Source organism: Coccinella septempunctata, chromosome 1 (genome assembly GCF_907165205.1).
Source record: "Coccinella septempunctata chromosome 1, icCocSept1.1, whole genome shotgun sequence".
NCBI classification, from domain to species: Eukaryota; Metazoa; Arthropoda; class Insecta; order Coleoptera; family Coccinellidae; genus Coccinella; species Coccinella septempunctata.
Window position 1 is genome coordinate 49,845,623 of NC_058189.1, and position 23,420 is coordinate 49,869,042.

At 35.7% G+C, this 23,420-nt stretch overlaps 1 protein-coding gene across 6 annotated transcripts in view; it reads right to left on the reverse strand.

Annotated features, from left to right (window-relative positions):
• Positions 1-23,420, reverse strand: part of LOC123316835 (glutamate receptor ionotropic, kainate 2) — a 145,884-nt gene that overhangs the window by 47,425 nt on the left and 75,039 nt on the right. For all 6 annotated transcript variants that reach the window (XM_044903097.1, XM_044903119.1, XM_044903112.1 and 3 more), the window contains exons 5-8: positions 21,055-21,227; positions 15,480-15,704; positions 5,461-5,613; positions 4,613-4,816 (exon numbers count right to left, since the gene is read on the reverse strand). In XM_044903097.1, the coding sequence (XP_044759032.1) occupies positions 4,613-4,816; positions 5,461-5,613; positions 15,480-15,704; positions 21,055-21,227 (755 nt within the window). The remainder of the gene's footprint in view (positions 1-4,612; positions 4,817-5,460; positions 5,614-15,479; positions 15,705-21,054; positions 21,228-23,420) is intronic.

The window sequence follows — 23,420 nt, forward strand, 5'->3', positions numbered from 1 at the left end:
TATTGGCCTCGCTTTTGGACTCGTCCATAAAGACCTAATTTATGTACTTGTTACATAAATAGCTATTAGGAGTGATTGGAGTGTTATCGCATTGTAGAGTAGTCAATCATGATCACTCTTGAAGGGATAACACGTCAAAATGCATAAAAAGTTAAATTCCCTATATGAAAAAGGGTTGATAAAAAAAACAAAGATCAAATCAACCTTAGTAAACAAAGGGTTATCCATGTATTTCTGGTACAAAAAGTTAGGATTGCCATTTAATAGAAATCAATTATTCACCACCAATGAAAAACTTTTCACCTTTTTTCTCACTCTGTATAAAAATGATAGTTAAAACTTGATGCTTAAGGGGGAATTTTTCTTTCATCATCAGAAACATATTACAACCTCTTTTTACCGATCTTATCATTTTTATTGAATAGAATTATCTTGAAGAATTCGTTTGATTTGACACATTGATGATGAATTTTTATTATAGTTTGTATCTCAAAGGATACATAAAGTATTATTATATTCTAATAAAAATATTCAAGTTTTTTTTTAAATTAATTTATTAATGGGTTGTCATCAAGTATCTGCCACATCAATTCAATAATTTATCCTCAGTTGTAAAATAAACACCTAAACTAATTTATTGACATAACTAAAGCACTGGATTCATTTCCACACTTCGTCGCTTACTGCTATCTTGTACTGACTCTGTTTCGGTTCGTGGCTTATTTATTACATTTGTAGAGACTTCTTTCTGGTGCTTTCCAGATCCCGTATTGTATATGAACTGTTCCTCAAATCGAATGATTAAGTCCTCGTCCAAACCGAAGTTTGATCGCCAACTAATGCACTTCTGTATTGATATTCGGATATGTTTGATACGGTGGAATTGCCAAATCTACCCGAACGCTTTCCAACGGTTTGATTTTCTTAGCCTGCGTTCGGTGCAGATATGATACATCAAATGGATGTTCTCTATTGTTAGTAAAACGTTTTCTTGTAGTCAGAAAAGTTTTTTGTTGAAAATGCAATACAGATTTTAAGCAGTAGCACTTCTGTTAGAAATATGCACTATTTTTGTTTGTGTGGACGAGATTAATCTTAATTTTTTAGATTAACATTTCATGATTTTGAAAGTATCACCGAACCTCCTCAACCAAAATTTCATAAATGTGAAGTGAATCCTATTTCGACGACAGCTTCGAATCGATTCAAATTTTTATGAATCCCAATGCAAATTGGCACAACGCGATAGTGTTTGCGTTCAATCTTTGGTCTGGAAGTGGTATGGGACGTCTGCACTATATTCCTTTTAAACTAGTTATCGTATTAAAATAACTCTGGCATGCCTTCAAAATTCACGGATATTCTGGGGAATTTTTCAACTCTGCCTTAATTTTTTCGGATAACCCCTATCGAAAGGGAAAGCCGATAAAAAACGTTTACGCAGCATCAGAGATCGGCAGAGTTACATTGAACATTGAATCAGCTAAATCCTCAGGATTATCCGAGATTTATATGTCGTAGAACATTGTGATAGAAATCTTCAGGGGTAAATGTGGATTATCGTGAAATGCTCTGAGATCGCGCTTTTTTAAAGACAGATTTACACTTCATCGTAATCTTCAGGCTGGTGTTTTCTCAAGTGGATCCACCTACTTTAGTGTGATAATCATTGAACAGGAAACGAAAAATATTGAATAACAACATCTTGCGAAAAGTTTCTGAGACGCAGAAATTTTTTTGAGGATTAGTTTTCTAGTATTTTCTAGTTATAAGAAATCCCTGAGAAATTATTGACATTTCCATCAATTCACTATCGAGTTCACTACATTATGGTTTATTTTCTCAACTCACTTTGAAAATGAAATATTTGCCTTCAGCATCAAATATGGTTATCTGACCATCCTCACTTTGTATTCCTAATAAATCCTCAACATTCCACAACTATGTCCAAATTGGGGTTTTAGGATTTGCAACACGGGGAATTTGAATAGCCGGTTATGAATTTTGCCTTGTTAATTACGAGAGCTTAATTCTCTTTTCGCTGATCCTAGTAGGTAAAATAAAAGACAGTTTGTTCTCATACAATATTTATTTATAATTTTTTAAACTTTTCCTCCACAGAGTCAATGAATTTTTAAGTACACGAATAACGTGATTGAAAATATTTTTTCCAATTTTCCGGCTATTCATTTAATTCAATTCGTTTCTCTTCTGTCTTGAGTTTTACCAACTGTCATGGAGTTCAAAACCAAATTACAGGAACGACGTTCAAAGCGATCTAGTGTAGATCAGCACCAGCTATCGGATTTTTGTGCTGTTGTGTTTCGTTGAATACACTGAACAAACATAATGAATTAGTGTTTTGCTTTCATATCCATCTTGACATTAATTCCAGTCGCTTTTGTTTCTGAAATTAATGTCCGGCACATGATTGATATATCCAAAACTTTTTCACAGTTTTTCTACAGCTTCTTTCTTCGATATCGTATAACTTAGAATCAACTATATTCGAAAATTTCCGACAACAAAACTTTTAAACATTGAATTGATGTAGCCCACACTTGATGAACATCCATGATCAAATTAGAAACAAAATTAAAAACAGAATTTTTACTAGGGTGATTTATTTACCTTAATCCTCCTGAAAAATGCTATAGTGACAGGCAAAACATGTCTCTGAGTTTGAACCTCCGAAAAATTGGGTTAAAATGTGAGACTCAATATATTCATAAAATATCACCGCCTGTCAGAAAGATTAAGCAGAAAAGTGCTGCCTAAGAAAGCTCGAAACGTTTTCTCACCCTGATGCGTTGAGAAATTTTTTGACAAATGGAATGAAAAAAATTACGAATACAATGTTTCAATGTTAGATCGAATCTTTGTCAGTACAGTCACATATAGTTGAGAAGCCGACGATGCTAAATCGGGATTTACTGGAGTGTCGTGGAGACCAAGTGGATTTGCAAGATTAGATGGTAGAAAGAAAAAAAGGTACTATGATGTAAGCACTTTCAGCGATGGCGAAAGCGTCTGTAGATTTCGTCAGGTGTACATACTCGAGAGTGTCAGATTAAGATACTGTATATGCCATACGTGACTCTAATAATGAATTCATGTTAATTTGACAGTTTGCTGACAGTGGGGCTGGTAGTACGGAAGAGTTGAAAATGGTAAAAAAACAATTTTTTTCCAGCGTCTAAGATTTCCAGAGAATATGTTAATTGGACACAAAGGAAGCTACTTGTCAAGAGACCGACAATTCGGACGAGACGCAAGGTCACAGCAGTCCTTTGACATTTTCAAAAAAATCGTTGAATGTACATACTTGAGCGTGTCAGATTTTCATTCAGATGGTTAATCTTGGTGTTGCAGACGTGTTGACCCATTAACCTGACACTAATCAGACATTTTGAAGATGATAAAAAGGCATTTTTTTAGATTACCTCTCTTCCTCTACCTTTCATCGTTTCTGTATTCATTATGAAAGTTGTTGATAACAAAATTTTAAACAACTTTTGTATGATGCAATTTTACATACCCACTCTTAACCGTTTTCGAGTTAGAAGGCGATATAAGGCCGGGGAGCTTAGCCACACATGCGAAAGACCAAGGTCAATGTAGAAACCCAGTACATTCATCGCCATATATGTATCAAAAACGTTCAAAGAAACAAAATTTGTAGAAAATGTTATACTCAATAAGTTTTTTAATGAATGTGAACACAATTTGAAGCCCAGGAGAGGAGATGATTAAAAATAACTGATTTTTGTGACTTTTATGGCCAATTTTAATTGTTTCGGCTTGCTGAAACTGTCAGATTATATTTTTTTCGTTATTCTTGTATCATAAGTTTCCAAATAAGAAAAAAGAGCCACCGCGCTCGAGAATTTACAGTTGACGTTATTTTTTGCAAGTTTGGCGCCCTCCCACACATTTTGTCAGATTGAGAAAATATATAATTTTCCACATGTAATTAACCGCATATATCTTAATTTGACACGCTCGAGTATGTAAAATGATCGTCTTTTTTACTATTCTGACGGCTATTCTAGACAATTCCCACTATATACAGGTCTAATTTCTGGTAGAGGTGCTCTACAGGGTCCAGGGTATCTCCACTTAAATTATTCTGACACGCTCTAGTAAATCCCGAATTACCCTCTTGGGCTCCCCAACTAATAAGTGCCTGTGACAATAACTGCCATTTCCTGTTGTCGAATTAATTCTTTACGAAATCGGCTAGATTTTACTGGTGAATTAGGAACGTGGTTTGAATGTCAGTGTTCAGTTATAGCAATAGTGATAGCGATATGGATATCAGTACCTACTATTTCTCCAGAGCTCCGGGAATTGGAAATTACGGCGACCTAGGTGAGGCTATCAGTAGAATATGTGAGGTGGAATATTTGTGAGAGAACACTTCTGAAATCGGAATTTCCGTAACCGAATACAGACAAAATGCAATATGTTGAAACAAAAAATATATATTTGTGATATGAGGATTTCAATGCTATATATCTCGAAATTTGGGAAAACAGCCAATTCTCATACAGCAGATTCTATGAAATAATCATCATTCCATGCATCGAACTGAGTAACTGTACATTCTCACCAATATTGTCGTCACCACCAAGGTAACGTTGGTAGTACCAGCTTCAAAGAAGGCCCCTCGGTCTGTTACATTCACTCCAAACCCTGGACGCCATTCACCTACCTTCACCAGGGAATGTTGTTTTAGTTTCAGTAGATCTAGCTTAAACTGAATACGTCTACCCTCCTTGAACTCTATAGGACCGCTTAGACCTTTTAAACCAACCTGTAAATTGATCAATAGTCCAGTCATCGTCCAATAAGGATTTATTTAATTCCTACAAAAGTTTTTATTACTTTTGGCTTCATTAGCAACCTTGTGAGATTATCCTAGACTTTTTTAGTGCTCTAGAAATTTTATAAGGTTCCTTGGCGATGTTCGGATTTTTTGAATGGATATAACCCAAAAATCACTCAAAACACCCTTTTGAGGTTACATTTTTTTGGGACCACACGAAACCTAAGTTTTTTGTTCAGAATAATAGAAGACAACGAAATTTCACCAATGAAAACGGAAGAAGAGTTCCCATATATACCTATTTGACATCCCATATTCCAGTAGGGAACATAATCATATGACCAAATTTCTTCACGAAATAAATATTAATGTTTTCGGTAAGGAATCCCTTCCTGCATTTTTGCCGCATCTTGAATAAACACCCTGTATAGACCACGGGAAAAATTTGCCTTCTACTCCCTAGACCTAAATGTATAATCTACTACTTCAACATAATTTCGAACAAGAATGGTTTTTTACAAGCTTAATAGTACATTATGTCTTATTGTCAAGTTTTCATCTGAATGAAAACATTCATATATTCACGATCACCTGTCACGATTGATTGATGACGTTTCGAAATGGAAACTCACCATGTTTATGTAGTTAATGAGGCTTAACCCCCCATCCCAAGGCTGCTCTCTATCACAAGATACGTTGGGGTACGCCAGGGAGTGCGATTGCTCCAAAGTTTGAAGTCCTAGGGCGAACACGTATACAGAGTCGTACATGAGGGCAGCTTCTGCCTGCAACATTCGGGAAACACACAATATAAACAAAACTCGTTCCGTCTGATCAAGGATTAGGTTTTGTGGATAATTTAAATATTCATTTTAATCAGTACAGAAAAACTCATTATGTTGTTATGAGGTGGTCCAAATATCAGTTCATAGTTAAGAAGTGATACGAGAATAAATAATCAATGTTTTCGAAGAATAAATTATGTGCATAATTTATTAGGGGAAAAATGTAGAAGAAGATTTCTGCAACAGAAAGTCGAAGTTGTTTCATCAAAACAAAAAAAATTAAAATAAGTAAAGTAAATAAAGTATTAAATATTAACAAGCAATAATACATGATCTGTCCAAATAAACAATAAATTGTAGCAGTTTATGTATACAGAATGAAAATGTATGCCTGATGGGATATGACATCCCAATACGTCAATCCAGATACGGACGAACCCCAACCGGGACCTTCCAAGAGGGCTAAATCAATAAAGTTTTTTGATTTTTAATATTACTCAATTTCCCAAAGAATAAACTTATTAACATTTGTTTAACATATCTTTTCCACTTCATTATTCTTAGCTTATCTTAAACATCATCGTTCACACTTCTCTTTCATTTAACATCCCATCATAAATGTACAAGGTTTCAACCGAATATTAAGGGTCAAAATTCGTTCGAAACGACAAAATTGCAAAAAATCCGAAATTCGAAAAAAATTATGAATTATTAGGGGCTTGAAGTATTAGGCCTACAGAGACAGCTCTAGTATCATATTGTAGCAAATTTAATCTATTATTTAATCTATTTTAAAAACGTTCAGAAGAAGTTTTTGAAAAAAAAAGTGAGAGCAGTACGACTTTCGTATACGAAAAATTTCAAAAAGTTGGTTTTTCACAAAAATTTCGATTATATCCATACATTGTTGCATATTATGTTTGAATTGTTATTAGGTATATTTTTTCTCATATGTTTCAGTCTTCTCATTTCGAAATCACGGATTATTGTTCTGGCTATAGTTATGCATTTTCTGTCACATTTTCTGTGACAACTTGTCACAACTCTCCTAATATAGTCAGTTTTTCTGGCAAAGTCTTTTCGTTTGTCTTGTGGTGCGATACAACATAAAGAATGGCCACATTTTTTGCTCCGCCAAGAAAAAGGAACCAACCGAATGGACCAAACCTGCTGTGCTTGCTGGCACACACTGACTCTCTGCATGAAATTGACGTTTTAGGAACTGCTTAAAAATAAAAAATGTGAGCGATAAAAATAATAAGAAGATAAAGAAGTCTAATAAGAAAAGAAAGCTTCATGACGAAGAGGAAGAAGCCGAAAAAGATGCAGAAAATAATTGTTTTGATGCCTTGAGACCTTTCATTAGGCAAATCGAAAGAGAAGTGGACTCAGGTCAGGGCCTCTAATGCAAAGGCAGGTCTGACGAAGCTTGCGCTGGTATCAAACTTCGATACGTCTGATATAAGTTTAATCAGATAAAATTTCGCTATTTGGATTGAATGTTGTATGTATATTCAAGTACCTACAGTCATATCAAATAAGGATTAAAGTACTCCATTCGAAAGAAACGAGTTATTTATTTGTCATAAGTATAATGGCTTCAATTTTTCATTCAACATAATAATGGATTAAGGGGTTTGAGAAACGATGACAAATCCACATTAAGTAATGACAAAGTCATATAGAGGGTCTGACACCTAATAGATGAGAACAATAATTGAAATGATGAGAGTGGAAGCTTATATGTAGTATATTTATGCCCGACAGCGCCTGACAGACAATAATAACGATGCACAAGTATTCTCAATCATTTCATACAAGTAATCAATATCTCCAGCTTTCGAGTATTAAAAATATTACAATGTGTTAACCATTTTTTGCGCTGACAATTCACAAAAAAAGTTACTACAGAATTGAATTGGAGGGACCACCTTGATGAAAAATTGATAAATCACCCTTTACAGGTTGAAGACTATGAACTCGACGTTTCGAGAGATACACAGTTTGTGATAATGAATAATAATAATTTTGTTGTAGGAAAGATATTTTTGGATGATAGCTTGTTTGTTTCAGAATTTTTTGAGTTCCCGATAAACAGAAACTGAAATAAAAATAAAGAGTATGGTAAGATTCGTTTTTCCGTGAGCTATTAGGTAGAGTCGCAGAAAAGTATCCAATTTCAATGCCAAGAAATCGGAACAACGTGTTCCATCTTCTTAATTTTAAGTTATGGGTTGAGAAACTATTAATTTTGATATTTTACATAAGATTTTTCTGATAACAAAATTAAAATGGTTGGAATTGATTTTCTGTGAGCTTTCCAACGAGCCCACATATGGTTTATGTTTCCATTTGAAAAAGGAAAGTTGGATGGAGTTGCGGCTAGGGTTTGAAGAGAAACACTCAGTTTCATTACCAGAAAATGAGGGTAATTAAAAATCAATTGAAGGGTTTCAACGTTTTCATTTTGATCTAAATACCTATGTGTTGAAGAAATATTAATTTCGTTGCAGATTTATGACAACCCCTTACAATGTGCGTTCAAAATATTTGTCGTCAAGTAGACTGTGGAATTTTCTAGGTGAATTTTTTTGTTTGCACATAATTCTCAGCTTGCATCATCGCATTATCCGGGAATTTAAAATATTTCAACATAATTATCAACGAAATTAATCTCCAGGTAATATTCGATATAAATGAGCTTTCCAAGATAAACACCTTGCCAATTCTCAAAAAACCCTAAACTGACCTTGAGGGTTGGTATCATATACACTGCGCGAAAAAATTAACGCACATTATGGAAATCTCAAATTTATTCTACAACTGAAGGTGTTCTCAATGATAATTATTTTTTCTACAAGCGTGCGCGTTCAACCTTTTTCCCGCACGCATTCCAAGTTGCAAAGAGTCACTTTTCCAAAGGGTGCGGGAAAAACGCCTGCTATTTCTTTCCCGCACGCATTTGCGTGCGGGAATGGATTAGCAGGGGTTTTTCCCGCACGCAAATATTATAGAGAAAATTGAATTCTATCATGTTTCTATGCACAGAACGTCAACGATGAGAAACTCATAGTAATGACATGCAGAATTACGTCTGTCATTATATATGAATTAATCAAATGAGATATGATCTGTTTCGTGAAATGGATACATTTCTATATTTCAAGCGCTTGTAGAAAAAATATTGTTCCTAACTCTTGCGGAAAGTGTCTTGCCCGCACTCAACTGCTTACCCGAACTCTGCTTCGCATCGTTCGGGCAACGGCAGTTTCGTGCAAGTATCACTTTCCGCACTTGATAAGAAAATAATTATTTATCACTTTCAACGGTTTTCTTCAATAGATACAGATGCTTTTTTTCCAGCAGGAATAAAAAAGATGATATTATCAGATTTTGAATGTATTGACTCCATTCTAAAATCAGTTGTTCTCGATCAATTCTAGTGATCAATAGTTTTTCTTTCGTTTGATTTTCTACAGTCGATCGCTATGCAACGCGAAACACGCAATTTGACCCAAGAGGAATGTGCCCTAGCGGTAGTTTTGCGAGAAGAAGGGTGGACATACACAAGAATTGCAGAAAGTTTTTTAGTTTCCCGTACAAGTGTATCCAGACTGTTGCAGACAGGGTAGACCACGGGTAACAACTGCCATTCAAGAACATTACTTGAGAATTTCTTCGTTGAGACAACGGTTTGCAACCGCTCGCCTCCTTCAAATTCAGCTTGAGCAAACTCATGAGGTGCAAATTAGCACTCAGACAATAAGAAATCGCCTCAGAGAATATGATTTAAGGCCTCGTGTCGCGGCAAGAGGCCCAGCTCTTACCCCAGCCCATCGAAGGGTGCGTTTGGATTTTGCGAGAGAGCATATCCATTGGGAAGAAGCCGATTGGGAAAGAGTTCTTTTCACAGATGAGTCTAGATTCTGCCTCCACCATTGTGATCGACGTTCCCTTATATACAGACGTCCACATGAAAGATATGCTCAGTGCAATTTCCTGAATACTACTGGTTTCGGGGGAGGATCGATCATGGTATGGGGTGGAATATCTTTGACTGCTCGCACAGACCTAGTGGTCGTTGATAATGGAGCTATGAATGCTGATAAGCATATAAGGAACATTCTTGAAGAGCATGTAGTGCCATTTGCCCCATACATTGGTGAAACTTTCATTTTTATGGACGATAATGCAAGACCCCATCGTGCGCGCATCGTTCAGGAGTACATTGAAGAGGTTGAAGTCTCTCGAATGGAATGGCCAGCAAGAAGTCCAGATCTCAATCCGATTGAGCAAGTTTGGGACAACCTCAATAGAAGGCTGAGAAGTTCAGAAAATCATCCAGCTACTGTTAATGACTTAGGAATCCAACTCGGAGAAATCTGGGAAGGATCAGATCAGAACATTTTAAGATCATTCTGAGTATGAACCGTCGTTGCCGAGCTGTAATTTACGCAAGGGGTGGAAATACCAAGTATTGAATCACTTATCAGCAATTCAGTATTTTGAAAGTTGTTCATTTCTCTTCTTTCACATAAGATTCGGTGAAATCCTGAATTTTTCTTCCATTTAATGTGTCTTGTTTCGTTCAAAACCTTCCCGAGAGAACATAAAAAATAAGTTATGAAGTCAATGTAGAGTTAATTTTCATTAAAATTGAGATTTTCAGAATGTGCGTTAATTTTTTTGCGCAGTGTACATAAGAGATGGAAAGAAGGATTTTTTAAGTGTATCCGGCGCATTCGCCAATTCGTTAGCAATGTGGTTTTATTTGGATTTCCTTCTGATATACAATACCTTAGTCCTCGTAATTTAGATGTTCAGGACAGACCCCTTTTTCCCCAATCAGACTTCGTTATATATTTCGAATAAAACTTTTTGAAACTCAAATGAATTTAGATGAATCCTCCAGGAGTTCGACCTAGACCGACAACGCACCAGTGAGAACGATACAATTACTGCGAAATTCCTGTGGACAAGTCTGTCCTCAGCGGAGCCTACGATGAACTGTTGGCAATGGACAAAGAATTGGCAACAACAGCTTCACTTGCGGGATTATTTTATTCGATGGCGACCGACGCCAAAGGGTCCCATGTTTTTCTCTTTTCGTTTAAATTTGTTTCGGCGTTATTCCCTTCATTATGGAAGGGATTACGAAATGGCTTCTGTTATTTGATATCCTGTTATAGGGGCGCAGATTAGTTCACCGAAAGTTCGGAACTTTATATAACGAAAGAGTGAAGCATACACATTTATCGGAGTTAAAGTTCAAATTGGTCCAACCGCAGTTTCAGGATTATTCCGCATCTATATACAGGATGAATTTCAGTAGAACAGTACTGCAGTAGTGGAGCTGTTACATATGCGATCCTCAATAAACACCAATATCAAATTGACTAGAGAATCATATTACTTGCTGGTGGGGTTCTGAAGTTCAACGAACGATAACATTTATTTTTTTGGGCAATGTAGCTATGGATGATATTTTTTTTCTTTCATAATACTAGAAGAAATACTAGACAGAAGAAAACCTTTATTTAGGATTCAAATATTTTTGAATAATAAACGAAATTAATTCAGATGCACATCACCTGCCGATATTAAATCTCAACAAATGTTACGATTTTATTTTATGTTTAAAAATCGTAACGATATTTGATTGTTTTATATAAAATCAAGCCTCGTTTTAAATGTCCGTTTCCCTGAATTGTCCAGTTGAAGCAATGTAACACCGTCTGATGGAGATTACAGTTTCAATATAGTTATTCCGTTTCATTTTGGAAATATTTTTCAGAATCCTGATTAATAGGGGAGACTAGGGAGCATTGATACATGGGGAGGCTTGATACAGGCTTATATCCGCGGTCTGTAGACGTTTTCAAAAGTATTATACTAGTGAACGCTATTCTTTGGCAGAGGGCATTCCGTGACGTTAATCTGTAAGGCTAACAATAGTTTGTTTGTGAAATATTCAACAAAGAGTGTTTCGAGGTGAGAAATTGTAAGTTTTCACTCAAGTTACCTAAGGGTTTTATGATCATGCATTAATTATTCGGCATAAACAAATATTTCACTGGGAAATAGGCATAAAACTACTCAATTTACAGTTTTATGTGGTTTTCAAAATATATGATTATAAGATGAAAACATGAATCACTTTAAAAATAGCTTTCAGGGAGGTTTGAGACATTTCTCGTAGGGAGGCCTGATACATGTATCATCTTCAAAAAATATTCCGTAGCTAGTTGGATAGGCCTACATGAAGGCGTTTTCACCATCCAACATATCAAGGGGATTTTTAACAACGGGAATTTATCCGTACAATCCTCATGTATTTAACGAGGCCGACTTTTCTTGTGCGGAAGCGACTAACCGACCATTTCCTGATTTTTCTACACCTATGGGACCAAAGCAAGCAAGTATCATTGCTGACCCACCTACTGAGCTAACTAATCCTAGTACATCCAGCAGCATACATAGCCAAGGCAGAACAAGAACCAAGAAAATCAAACAAAAGAGGTATACGAAAGAAAGAGTATGTAGACCGGGGTATTTCGGACAATGAGGATGACACAGTTGAAGAATATGATTGAGAGGGCGAAGATGTAGCCTATATATATTGCAATGGTTCATTTTCATCCTCTAGATCGAACGAATTCTGAATCAGGTGTCAGGTGTGCTCGCAATGGCGCCACGAAAAATTTACGGGTGTTAGAAAAGGCACAAAAATGTTTATATGTGACATTTGCAAGTGATGCCAATGGGACTTCATATTTTCATATTTTCAATTGGTGTCTCATGCCTCCCAGTACATCGTATCAATCCTCCCGTATGTGGGGAGGCTTGAGACACTTTGCATGTTTTCGTGTTCAACGTTCTGTACAAAATAAGATGTTTATGTTTTGAGATTTCTATATTTATTTTGTTGAACGATTAATTGAAGAATTATATAATATAAGAAAAGTCCTGTTTCTTCATATAATTCAGTTTCCAAAATAAAAGTTCCAAAAAACGTATCAACCCTCCCCAGTCTCCAAATTCAAATTCCGTAAATTGAAATTTCCATCAATAATCTGCCGTAATAATTAAAAACAAAGAACAAGAAAAAGTGTCTTTCTGCATTCAGCGTTGTTTTTCCGTCCACAAAAACACACCGAATTCAGCATAAAACAACGTGGATGGCAGATAACGACAGTTTCTTTTACCGACAAAGACATAACCCCACCGAGAATATTTCTTCTGGGGAGAATATTCGAGAAATACCGAATTTTTTGATGCACTTTCGGTCACATGACCGTCCACATGTTGGAAAGTTGATAAATATGGCCGCACCACCAGACGAACGTTATTCATCATTCGGCAATTATTCATTATTCGGCAATTATTCATGATTCGGCAGTTATTTCCTTAATCTGTGTGCGATATTCATTTGATTCTTCATTCAGCTCTTGACTTGATTCTTTATTCAGCTCTTGATTTGATTCCGCTATTAATTTTCTGAATTCGAGGATCCCGCGATCTGTTTTTCTTTTTTCTAATTAGTGGTGTGACCGTACCAGAGCAAACCGTAAGGCTTTTCTTGATACCGCATACTTAGTGATTCAAAGTTTCATTCTTTCATTAGTTTAATTGTGTTAATTCTTATTGTTAATCCCCCTGTTTAACGCAGACTTCGGTCGTCTGGCTCTCTGGTGAACCAAGACCAACCGACGGGAGTCTCGAAGTCGTTCCGCTGGTAATGCTTGGCGTGTACACCCAAAGTTGCCACGAAAAGACCACAGAAGCCTATCCAGTCCTTCCCCTGTTGTGTTCCGTTTAGTTTTCCCGTTTACCGCAGACTTCTGTCGCCTGGCTCTCTGGTGACTGAAACCAATCGGCAGAGGTCTCGAAGTCTTTCCGCTGGTAATGCTCGGCGGTACACCCGCGGTTGCCACGGAGAGACCACGATAAACTACCCCGTTATCCTGTAAATTATTGCATTGTGTTTCACCTGAAACAACCCCGTCCCGTTTATTGAATAGTTTCAATTCTGATTGGCCTGTACTCTGAAAATCACTTAAAGTGCTCGGGATCAAACCCATCGCTAAATTAACCGGTTACAGGGACTTAGATCTTTCTGAGACAACCGGTTACTGTGAATTTTGTATAAACCCCGTACATCCCTTATTGTCTCAGAAGGAATCAAAGCGATCGCTATTGATTACTTTCTTTCTTTAATACCTGATATTTTGACTGAAAATAATTAATTTGAATATTGTTCCATTCATTAATTTCACTGTGTTGATTTTGAATTTCTCACCACCGTGACATATTATTTGTTACATTTCTGTTTTCCTTGGTCATCAGCTGTATATTTTTCTTGACTAGGAGATCATTGTATGGTTCAATGTAGATTAAATTTATCGTGATAAATTCGGTTTTGAAGTACTTGTTATCGCTACCACCTTAGATAACACCTAACTCTGTCTCCGACTAGTAGAAGATACCTGGGTGGGTTTGCTATTTCTCCCTTATTGAAAGAATAGCTGGCGCTCGAGATTAAACCCTTGAAAACTAAACCCGTTACAAAATTTGGTATGATTAACCTAAGAATAAAACTTTCCTGAAACATTAAGCCACTATAGCATCTCGAAATTGGATAAACTATAAATAAACACAACAAAAAATATGCCATGTCTAGAGGAAAAAGAGTTAAAAAATATTAATATTTTGTTTGTGCTCACCACCACATGTAACAATCATTTATGAAGACCACGTAGAAGAATATTCAAGATTCCTTCGTGAAAATCGATCACCTATCAACTTCAGTAAAATGATATCATAAATATCAGTAAGGTTACTGAATGTATTCAATGAAACATGGCAGAATGAGAAAATTGCAAACTTTAATTTCATAATGGTAAACTTTACCCGACATTTCCGAGAGTATATTCATCATTTCTTTCTCTCTCCCAAAACAATTTTTCATGAAGTTACTTCGGTGGGTTCATTTTGTCTGATGGATGTACAATAGCTAGTAGTATATTTTCCCTTAATCATTTTGACTGATTGTGGTCAGAAGAAATATGGAAGTCGTCACGTTAATTATTAAGATTTGAATGGAAGTAAACACTTATACAAAGTGGTCCAGAATTATCACTGGACTTCAACGTTGAGAAAAAAAGGGTAGGTACTTCTTCATCTACACTTTTTTCTGAAACTGAAAATTTAGGGACATAATACTACTATAGAATAAATTATGCTTTATTTCTTCCTTCAAACATGAAATCCATGTATTAGACAAGTGAAGAGAAAAAATCGACACATAAATACAGAAAAATTGAAATATTAACTAAATTGTATATAAATTATTATCCTCAAAATTCTGGACCACCTTGTCGGTAGAATTAATATTGTGCTTTCGTTACATAATTTTTTGCTTGTTTTGCTCGCCGAATTTTTATATTTGTTTCTTCCAACGTTTGTTTTTTCATGCATTCTCTGTGTCTTTGTATATTCGACTCAACCGGTAGTGTAAAATTTGATAGTTGTGATATATTTTTCAGGATTGTCCTTTGTCAATTATATACTACGTACTATTCATCAACCTTTCCTCTACCCAATAATCTTGTTCAAGAATTGGAGGAGGCTAGCAGGATGAAATTGGGAATTGGGAAAGTGAAAACCTCAAACAAATATTATCCCCCGAAATAATATCTAACGGTTTGAAATAAATCAGTTTGTGACTAATTACAAAGTAGAAGGTATTTCAGTGGCGACACTGATTTTAACATTTCATTCAAGATAGCTGAGCTCAGTACAAAGCAAATCATGAAGTTTCCAATTTTGTTCTCAGATATTTTCCTCAAAGTGCAGTGTGTACTCACCTGGATGTAAGATGAATTCAAAACGGGGAGCAGGTCAGGTCTGCCAGATCTGAATGCTGCCATGTCTCTCAAAAGCTCTCTAACAGACAAATCCTGAGTGTCCACAACTCGAAAGGCAGTCATGTTGACGAAGTTGTATTTGAAATCTTCCAGATCGAACGCTTCCAAATCGAAGGTGGTGAAAAGGTAATGGTACTTATAATCGTTCATCTGCAGCTGAAGAATCTGAAAAAATTGGAGAAAGCAGGAGGTTAATTATGTTGAAATTTTTTTTTTCGGATCATAGAAATTAATTACAATTTCAGAGATCGAATTGGATTGGTGTTTTTCAAATGGGACACCCTATATTTCTTTATACACTTTTTTAGTCACAGATTTGTGGAAGAGCCTCCCGTTTACCGGTGTTTCAAAAATTTGATCTGCTTTCTGTTTCAAAGATATTTCATTCATTCATTGCTGCATTCCGTTACCAGGAATAAATCTACAAAAAGACAAAAAAAAAACAGTGCGAACAGACTTATAATTTCTTAGGTCTAATTGCGACTGTGTGACCTGTCTAACGCTAGTTATGATTGGCATTAACTGATTTTATGGATTGATGTAGTATATCCTTAAACCGCTCATAATGGCCTCCTGGTTTCCGGGCTCCCTCTGTCAATTCGCCATACAGAGCTATTTTGGGGAGTCTTATGTCTTGCATTCTCAGAATGTGGCCGCTTCACCTGAGTCAGGCCCTTGTTACTTGAGTCTCAATTGTTGTAAAACTCGCGCGTTGCAAGACTTCTGCATTCGAAACTTTGTGGAACCATCTGATGTGCATTATTTGTCTTACATGACGTTGTTGCGTCTGTTCAAGCTGCTTAATATGTCGCCTGTAGGGCGTCCATCTTTCGCTTCCGTAAAGAACCGTTGGAAGGACCACTGCTTTGTAAACAGCTGTCTTGGTCTTCAGATTGAAGTTGTGATTTTGAAACACTCTGTCCTTTAGCTTCCAGAATGCCCGTGATGCTGAATTGATACGATTGTGTATTTCCCTGTCTAGGTTAGCCCTAGTATTTATGAAGCTTCCCAAGTATTTGAACTGCTCGACCTTTTCTAGAGTTTGGTCTCCAGGCTGATATCTACTTGAAGGCTTTCTGGCGGACTTACCAGGATTTTGGTTTTGTCGACATTGAGTCTAAGACCTGAAGCTTCGTATATATTCATGTTTATAGGTGTCCAACATTATCTGTAGATCCTCTGAGCTGCTAGCGATCAGTGCGTAGTCGTCTGCATATTGAAGTTCCGTGATGAACTTTGTAAGGGTTTTTGCTCTGAGGCGCCTCAGGTTGAATAGGCCTACATCAAATCTGAATCTTATTCTAACACCTCTTACAGACATACTCATGTCAGCAATTATCGAGACAGCTATGGAGAAAATATTGAACAGTAACAGTAAAGGCGCTAACACGCAGCCTTGTTTAATTCCAGAGTTGGTTAAGAAATGGTCGGTTGTAGAGCCATTATGGTGTAGCGGTGTTGTTGGTATGGAGGCTCTTGCACACTGCTAAGGGTGACCGGCCACCGAATGCGAAGTTGAGCGAAGCTGAGCGTTTTCAGTACTAATATAATCGACAAGCTACGAATCGAGTGACGTAGCTCGTCATTTAGCATTAAAAACGCTCAACTTCGCATTCGGTGGCCGGTCACCCTTAGAATTTTTCGGGTACTCCAAGGCGTCCCATGATTTTCCATAGCGCTATCCGATTCACCGAGTCGAAGGCCTTACTTAAATCTATATAGGCTGTATAAATCCTTTATTGTTGTTCACGGGCCCTCTCTCGTAGCTGTCGCAGTGTAAAAATTAGGTCCATCGTACCTCGATTGGGTCCAAAGCCACACTAGGATTCAGGTAATAGCTTTTCTAAGAGTGGAATCAGACGATTAGCCATAATCTTTGAGAGAATTTTGCCGGCCACGCTAAGCAACGATGTGTCCCTGTAATTGTTGCAATTTGACGTATCGCCTTTGTTCTTATAGAGGTTGATAACTAAAGCGTCTCTGAAGTCTCGTGACTCATCTCCTTGTTCCCAGATCTTGCGGAATAGTGTTAGGAGACTATGTCTTCATCCAGGGCTTTAAATATATCCGCAAAGATATTTAGTGTTGCGACTTCATTCTTGAAATGACCTTATTATTATTCCAGTATATAAATATTTTTCATTAATTTTGGGACTTAATTCATTTTGTGTCTTTTGTATAATTGTAATAAACTCATTTTTCTTCTTCAATGAAGATAATAACATATAAGAAAGAGAAATGATCTGAAAGTTTTAATTTCATGAAGAACACACATAAATTGAATCGAAACATCGACAGAAACCTAAAATAGGACGAACTCGGAACAGCACTAAAGTAAGTCGAATATCTCGAATAGAAACCAAGATAACTAGATTTGGAATCCCTTCTATCAGTTTGTATAAACGTTAATCATGTTCTTCATAATTTTCCGAAGTTATTTCACATTGTGATAAAATACATAATTACTGAGACTTTTACGTAAAACGGACAACAATAAAGCGTTGATTTAAAACCAAAAAATGCTTTGACAAGGGTCATAACTTCACATTTTCGTACTATATAGTGTGGAATGTGTTAAATTTCCATGACCAACCAAGTGGTTTTATGAAAGTGAATGGAGTACCTATAGTTGGTGAGTTTACATTCAATTGGTATTTTTTTAGATATAAAAAAAATCAGATGTAAACTTTTCTCTTGACAGCTAACATGAAAATTCCAATTCCTAAGTTCTTTTCTTCGGCTCCTTATATAGTGCTTACGGACTGATGAACATAGTGAGTTCGGATTTTGTATCAATGAGTCTGAGGTAGTTTTCTGGTGAAAATGCAAGAAAATTCAATACACAGAGATCAGATACTTGGAAAAAATTATAACGTTCTCGATCCTACAAACAAGCGCTCAAAAAGAAAAAGAAGAAAAAAGGCACATAATTATATTACTGGGAGACTGAATCGCGACAATATGTGCATCTCTATTGTAGCTTGTTGATACGTGTTGAAATCCTTCAACAACAAAAATTGTCTTTTTGAATTCTATGGAATACACCACGGGAATGATTCTATAGTTTCTTTTCATTCTGTCGCATTACCCACATTTTCCACTTCAGGAAATTCCCCAGCTTCAGGGGAGGATGTAACCACAGAGAGCTCGTAGATAATGACTGACCTATATAATTCTTCATTTAACAATGTGAGTTCAGTTCCGGTTAGGTTGAACATAAAACTTGATGGCATGACTGTCAGTCATTAACACAGAGAGAGCCATCAAGGATTTCTTCCGTCTATTGAAATTGCCTCGTTCAATGGCCTATAAAACTGTTCCCACGATAGGTTGTTATACATCAACTGGATGTCGAACATAAAAAAGGATTTTATCTACCTTTCTCACCGATTTGAGGGAGATAAAGATAAAGCGGAGAAAATTCGTTCACAATCTTTTTTCATTTTTCATTCGAAGCCTTCCACGGTTTTGGTAACGCAAATTTTGAATTATCCTTGATTCCTGGGGATCTATTGTTCAAGATTTTCTAAAGATTGATTACTGCCGTCTATTTATTTCATAACAATGAACCCGTTGAAAACGAAACAGCTTTCATACTGTTCGGTGTATTAAAAAATGCAGAACAAAATGTTTCACTGGTGGGGAGGAAGAAGCTTAAATTTGCAACAGATAAAATTTTACTAATTTGTGTCAAATGTATGCGCATTAGATATACCGGGTGACACAGGAATCGGGGTGACTCCTGAAGAAAATCTTAATATTTCAAGATATCGGATTGAAATTTTCGTTAAGCACACATCATATTATTTCTCATCCACTGAGGTTACAAAAGGTGTATCTACGAGTTCCAGTTTAACCAAAACTTGCATGTCGAGTGGAAAATCGTCGTAAAAACCGAGGTAAGAGGAGAGGTGAGAGGCGAAAATCAGCTGATTTAGAGGTTTGGGAATTCTCTATTCCTTCGAAAATCGCAGCATATTCACGTCCGCTAAAAATGCCAAACGAAAGACGAATAATCGGAGCATAGGAGCGTACTACTCTCGACTCGGAAAACATATGGAAAATAGGAGTAAAAAGCTTCAGAAATTCGAGATTTTTTTCCACGAATGAAAACGCATCCAACTTCACGTGGTGCCTGTAACCGTTTCTTATAGTTTCGGGAGGAGTCTGATAATTCCTGAAAATCAATCTCCTTTTCTATAGACAGATTTAGTTGACAGGGTCCTTTTCTATACGAAACCAGCATGGAAACGCTTACCCATGGTAAGAAAATCATTTTCCATATAACGTAGCACGATCCGTGACCCAAATTCGGGCGCGAAATATACAGATAAATTGTGAATTAAAAAAAATCGAGACCCCTTCGTGCCATTCACTCAAGTCGATAAGGTCCATTTTCGCAAAACAGCCAAGCGAGATCAGCACATCAGCTGACATTAACGTAACCTATGTACCTAACTTCAGTCATCAGCTGACCCAGATTTGTACTTTTAAATTAGAGTTAGACCTAAAACTGTAATAATATCAACTTCGAATCTTTCTTATATTCACTGGCCAACAATTTTTCCCCATGCGAATTATATACGGTACGTTCAAAATGAGGATCTTACAAAAATTACTACATTGAGAGATTCTTTTCAGTTTGGTAAACAATTGAATTGACTTAGTTTATGAAGGAAGATATAGAAATGAAACATCTTGAGTAAGTAAAGAGTTTATAGTTGATGTACTCTCAGGTGGGAGTTTCAAGGTATCTATCTAAGAAAAATCTATCCAAGGAAAATCTATCCAAGAAAAATCTATCCAAGGAAAATCTATTCAAGAAAATCTATCCAAGGAAAATCTACCTAAGAAAAATCTATCTAAGGAAAATGATTCAATTTCATGTTATAATATATTCTTTATCCTGAAATCTAAAATGCATTGATGTCGAAAATAACAGCTCATAGAACATTCAAACTGTAATGTTCTAAAATTCTAACATTCCAAATTAATTCATGATTAAGAATATTGTCCTAATAGAACAATTTTTGTTTTAATACATACAACATATTCAGTCTATGATGAAGCGCATATTCCTCATTTCTCAAGTTCAAAATGGCCGGCCAATAAAATTGGTGAATAAAGAAATGCATCAGAATGTACTCAGAAATACCATGCACTAACTACTAGCTACTAGTCACATTATTCCTGTTCTTTCAATATTGTTTATAAGGCAATAATTCCACGCATAAGCAAATTCTTACTAAAAAAGTTTCAGGATAAATCCAGACACATCTTTAAATTATCCCTCCCTCCTTGGGATCTCAAAAACAGTGGAAAACTGAATTGAGATTTGAAACAGGACATTATGTTGAATTGATCTCGATGTCTCAATCAAAATCAGCACAGCATGACTCGGAGCAAATCGAATCTTTGCAAGTTCCGCATTCGAAATAACCGAATTTGAGCAATAAGTGTAGTTGAAATAGTTAATGAAGTTCCAGGTTATACATAAATCATGAACTCAACTCACCCCTTTCAGGAAATGCGGCATATTTTCGGGCTTCGTGTCAATTACAACATTGTGTATTTCTTTGGTTTTTATCTCCTTGAGGACAGCTCTGTAGGAATCGAGATCAGTTTGCCGTAAGTGGACTTCGAGATCCGTATTGGTTGCCCTAATTAATTCCCTCAGCTTTATTATCCCTGAAATAATGACTTTGATTAGTTTCCAGCAATTCCAGCATGAGGTTTCAGTGGCTTATCTTAAAATGAAGAATAATAATCATTTTTCATAACATACAGAGTGAGTGAAAAGTAACCCACGAAATTGATATATCCAGTATTTACTATTTTGTAGAAAAATGTTCAAGTAGGTCAATTTTTATTTTTTTACGCTTTTCATGTATAATTGAGGAGTTTTTCATGCACCCTCTATGAAGGAATTAGGTTAGTTGAGATTTTTTGAATGGCAACGCTAATTTTAAACAAAAAATAGATGACGTTTTTTAATCAACCCTTTTCATTTATAGACTGGAAATAGTTGAACATACTGAATTCGTCTTTATAATTTTCCTATGTGTTTTGAAGCCAATGATGTTCTTCAGGTGTGATTGATGTTTTGGAAGTGTGCCTTTTTAGGACAATAATCGATTAAAGAACTTCTTATGCGTTCACTTATTTTTGCAATTGTGATTTTTGAGATATCATCAATGAATACCCTACGGAAAGGCATGTTTCCGACAACTCAAAAATATTAATCACTCCTAAAGTGTAACGTCATTGACCTCAAAATAATAAAATTATTAGAGTTCAAAACGAAGGGTCGATAAAAAACCTTATCAAAGACGAAATCATCGTCACCAACAAAAGGTCTATCCTTTCCTGGAGAATAACAGTCACAGGAAAATCTATATATGTAAAGAAACCGTATTTCTTTAATTTGAATTTTGTTAGTAGATTAGGATAATTGATTAGACGTTTAATCAGTAGTTTTTGAAAGAATACTAATTAGTTGTATAGAATAGACTTGTATTGAAAAGAAGTGAAGAATATACTTCAATTGTCGTTTCTTTATTCATAGGTAAGCGTTTTGTAAATAGTTTCTTATAACCTTCGATAAATATAATAAACTTTATTCATAGAGCAACACTTTGGAGTTTATTTTATTTAATTGATTCCAAACCAAGAATTGGAGGATTAACTTTATATATGTATTTATTACTCTTCCAGCAACGTTTTTTTGCACCAAATTGATTAAATTGAAGGATCCAGTTACTACAGATAAAAAGTCAGGTTTAATTTACAAGATACTGATAGACTGCATTCAACAGCATTATCAGCGCATGCTCGAGCTTATGAACATAATTTTTATTTTGGTGCTTAATATGAAGAGAACTCCTAATACTGTTAATTATAGGAGTATAGGACTGATTTGGCCGGACTTAATTCGTCATATTTGAATTTAATGAATAAAATTAGATCAAGATAGTAGGTGTAGTTATTTGCTTTTACCATATTTGTGTCCGACCGACCTGTCCAATTGAACATGTTGTTCATGAGTAAATTGTTGACTCTTAGATCGTTAGATATTTGTAAATTAATTGATTTTCTTTCAATCACACCACATCGATTGGTTGTTGTGAATGCTCTGTGTTCTGGATTCCTTTTTTTTTGCATTTTATGACTATATTGTTATACAATGTATTTTTTTAAAGTACTTATTAATGTTTTTTTCTGAGGGTGAGTCTTATCATGGTTGTTTGCTTTCATTGTTATTCAAGTGTTGTATGTAAGATCTCATGATTTACCATCTTTTCATGACATTGTCTCTTTTTAGCTTGATAAATGCTACATATTAGCCGAAAAGTTGCTGGAAGAGTATTAGATATATAGATGTGCTTGTGACTGTTATTCTCCACTCTTATATAATAGAAATATATATATTGAATTGAACAAAGGGTCTATCCATTTCTGGCACGAAAAGTTGCCATTCAAAAACACTCAACTACATTCCATTGCTTATAGAGGCTGCATGAAAAACTGCTGAATTATATAGGCTGATTCGTTGTATTGTGACCAGTCGTATCACATAATGCTCTATAACTTCAGGAAAAAATATCTTACTACTATTCGAAACGAAAAAAGGTCAATAGATGACACAATCTATCACTTACGAAATGTTATTGTATTTTTTACAAAATACATCCTATCAAGGTTAGTGAAAAGAAATGAAATAAGAAACTATACTTTCTGTTTCACAACATTTGTTGAGGTAATTTTGTCATATTTTCTATTTCCGAATGGTGACGTGGATCATTTTTTCTCTATAGAAAAATTACAGTGACCCGAGATTCATGAACTTAGGCTGTATTTGAAGGCCTTTTAATGTAGATCTCA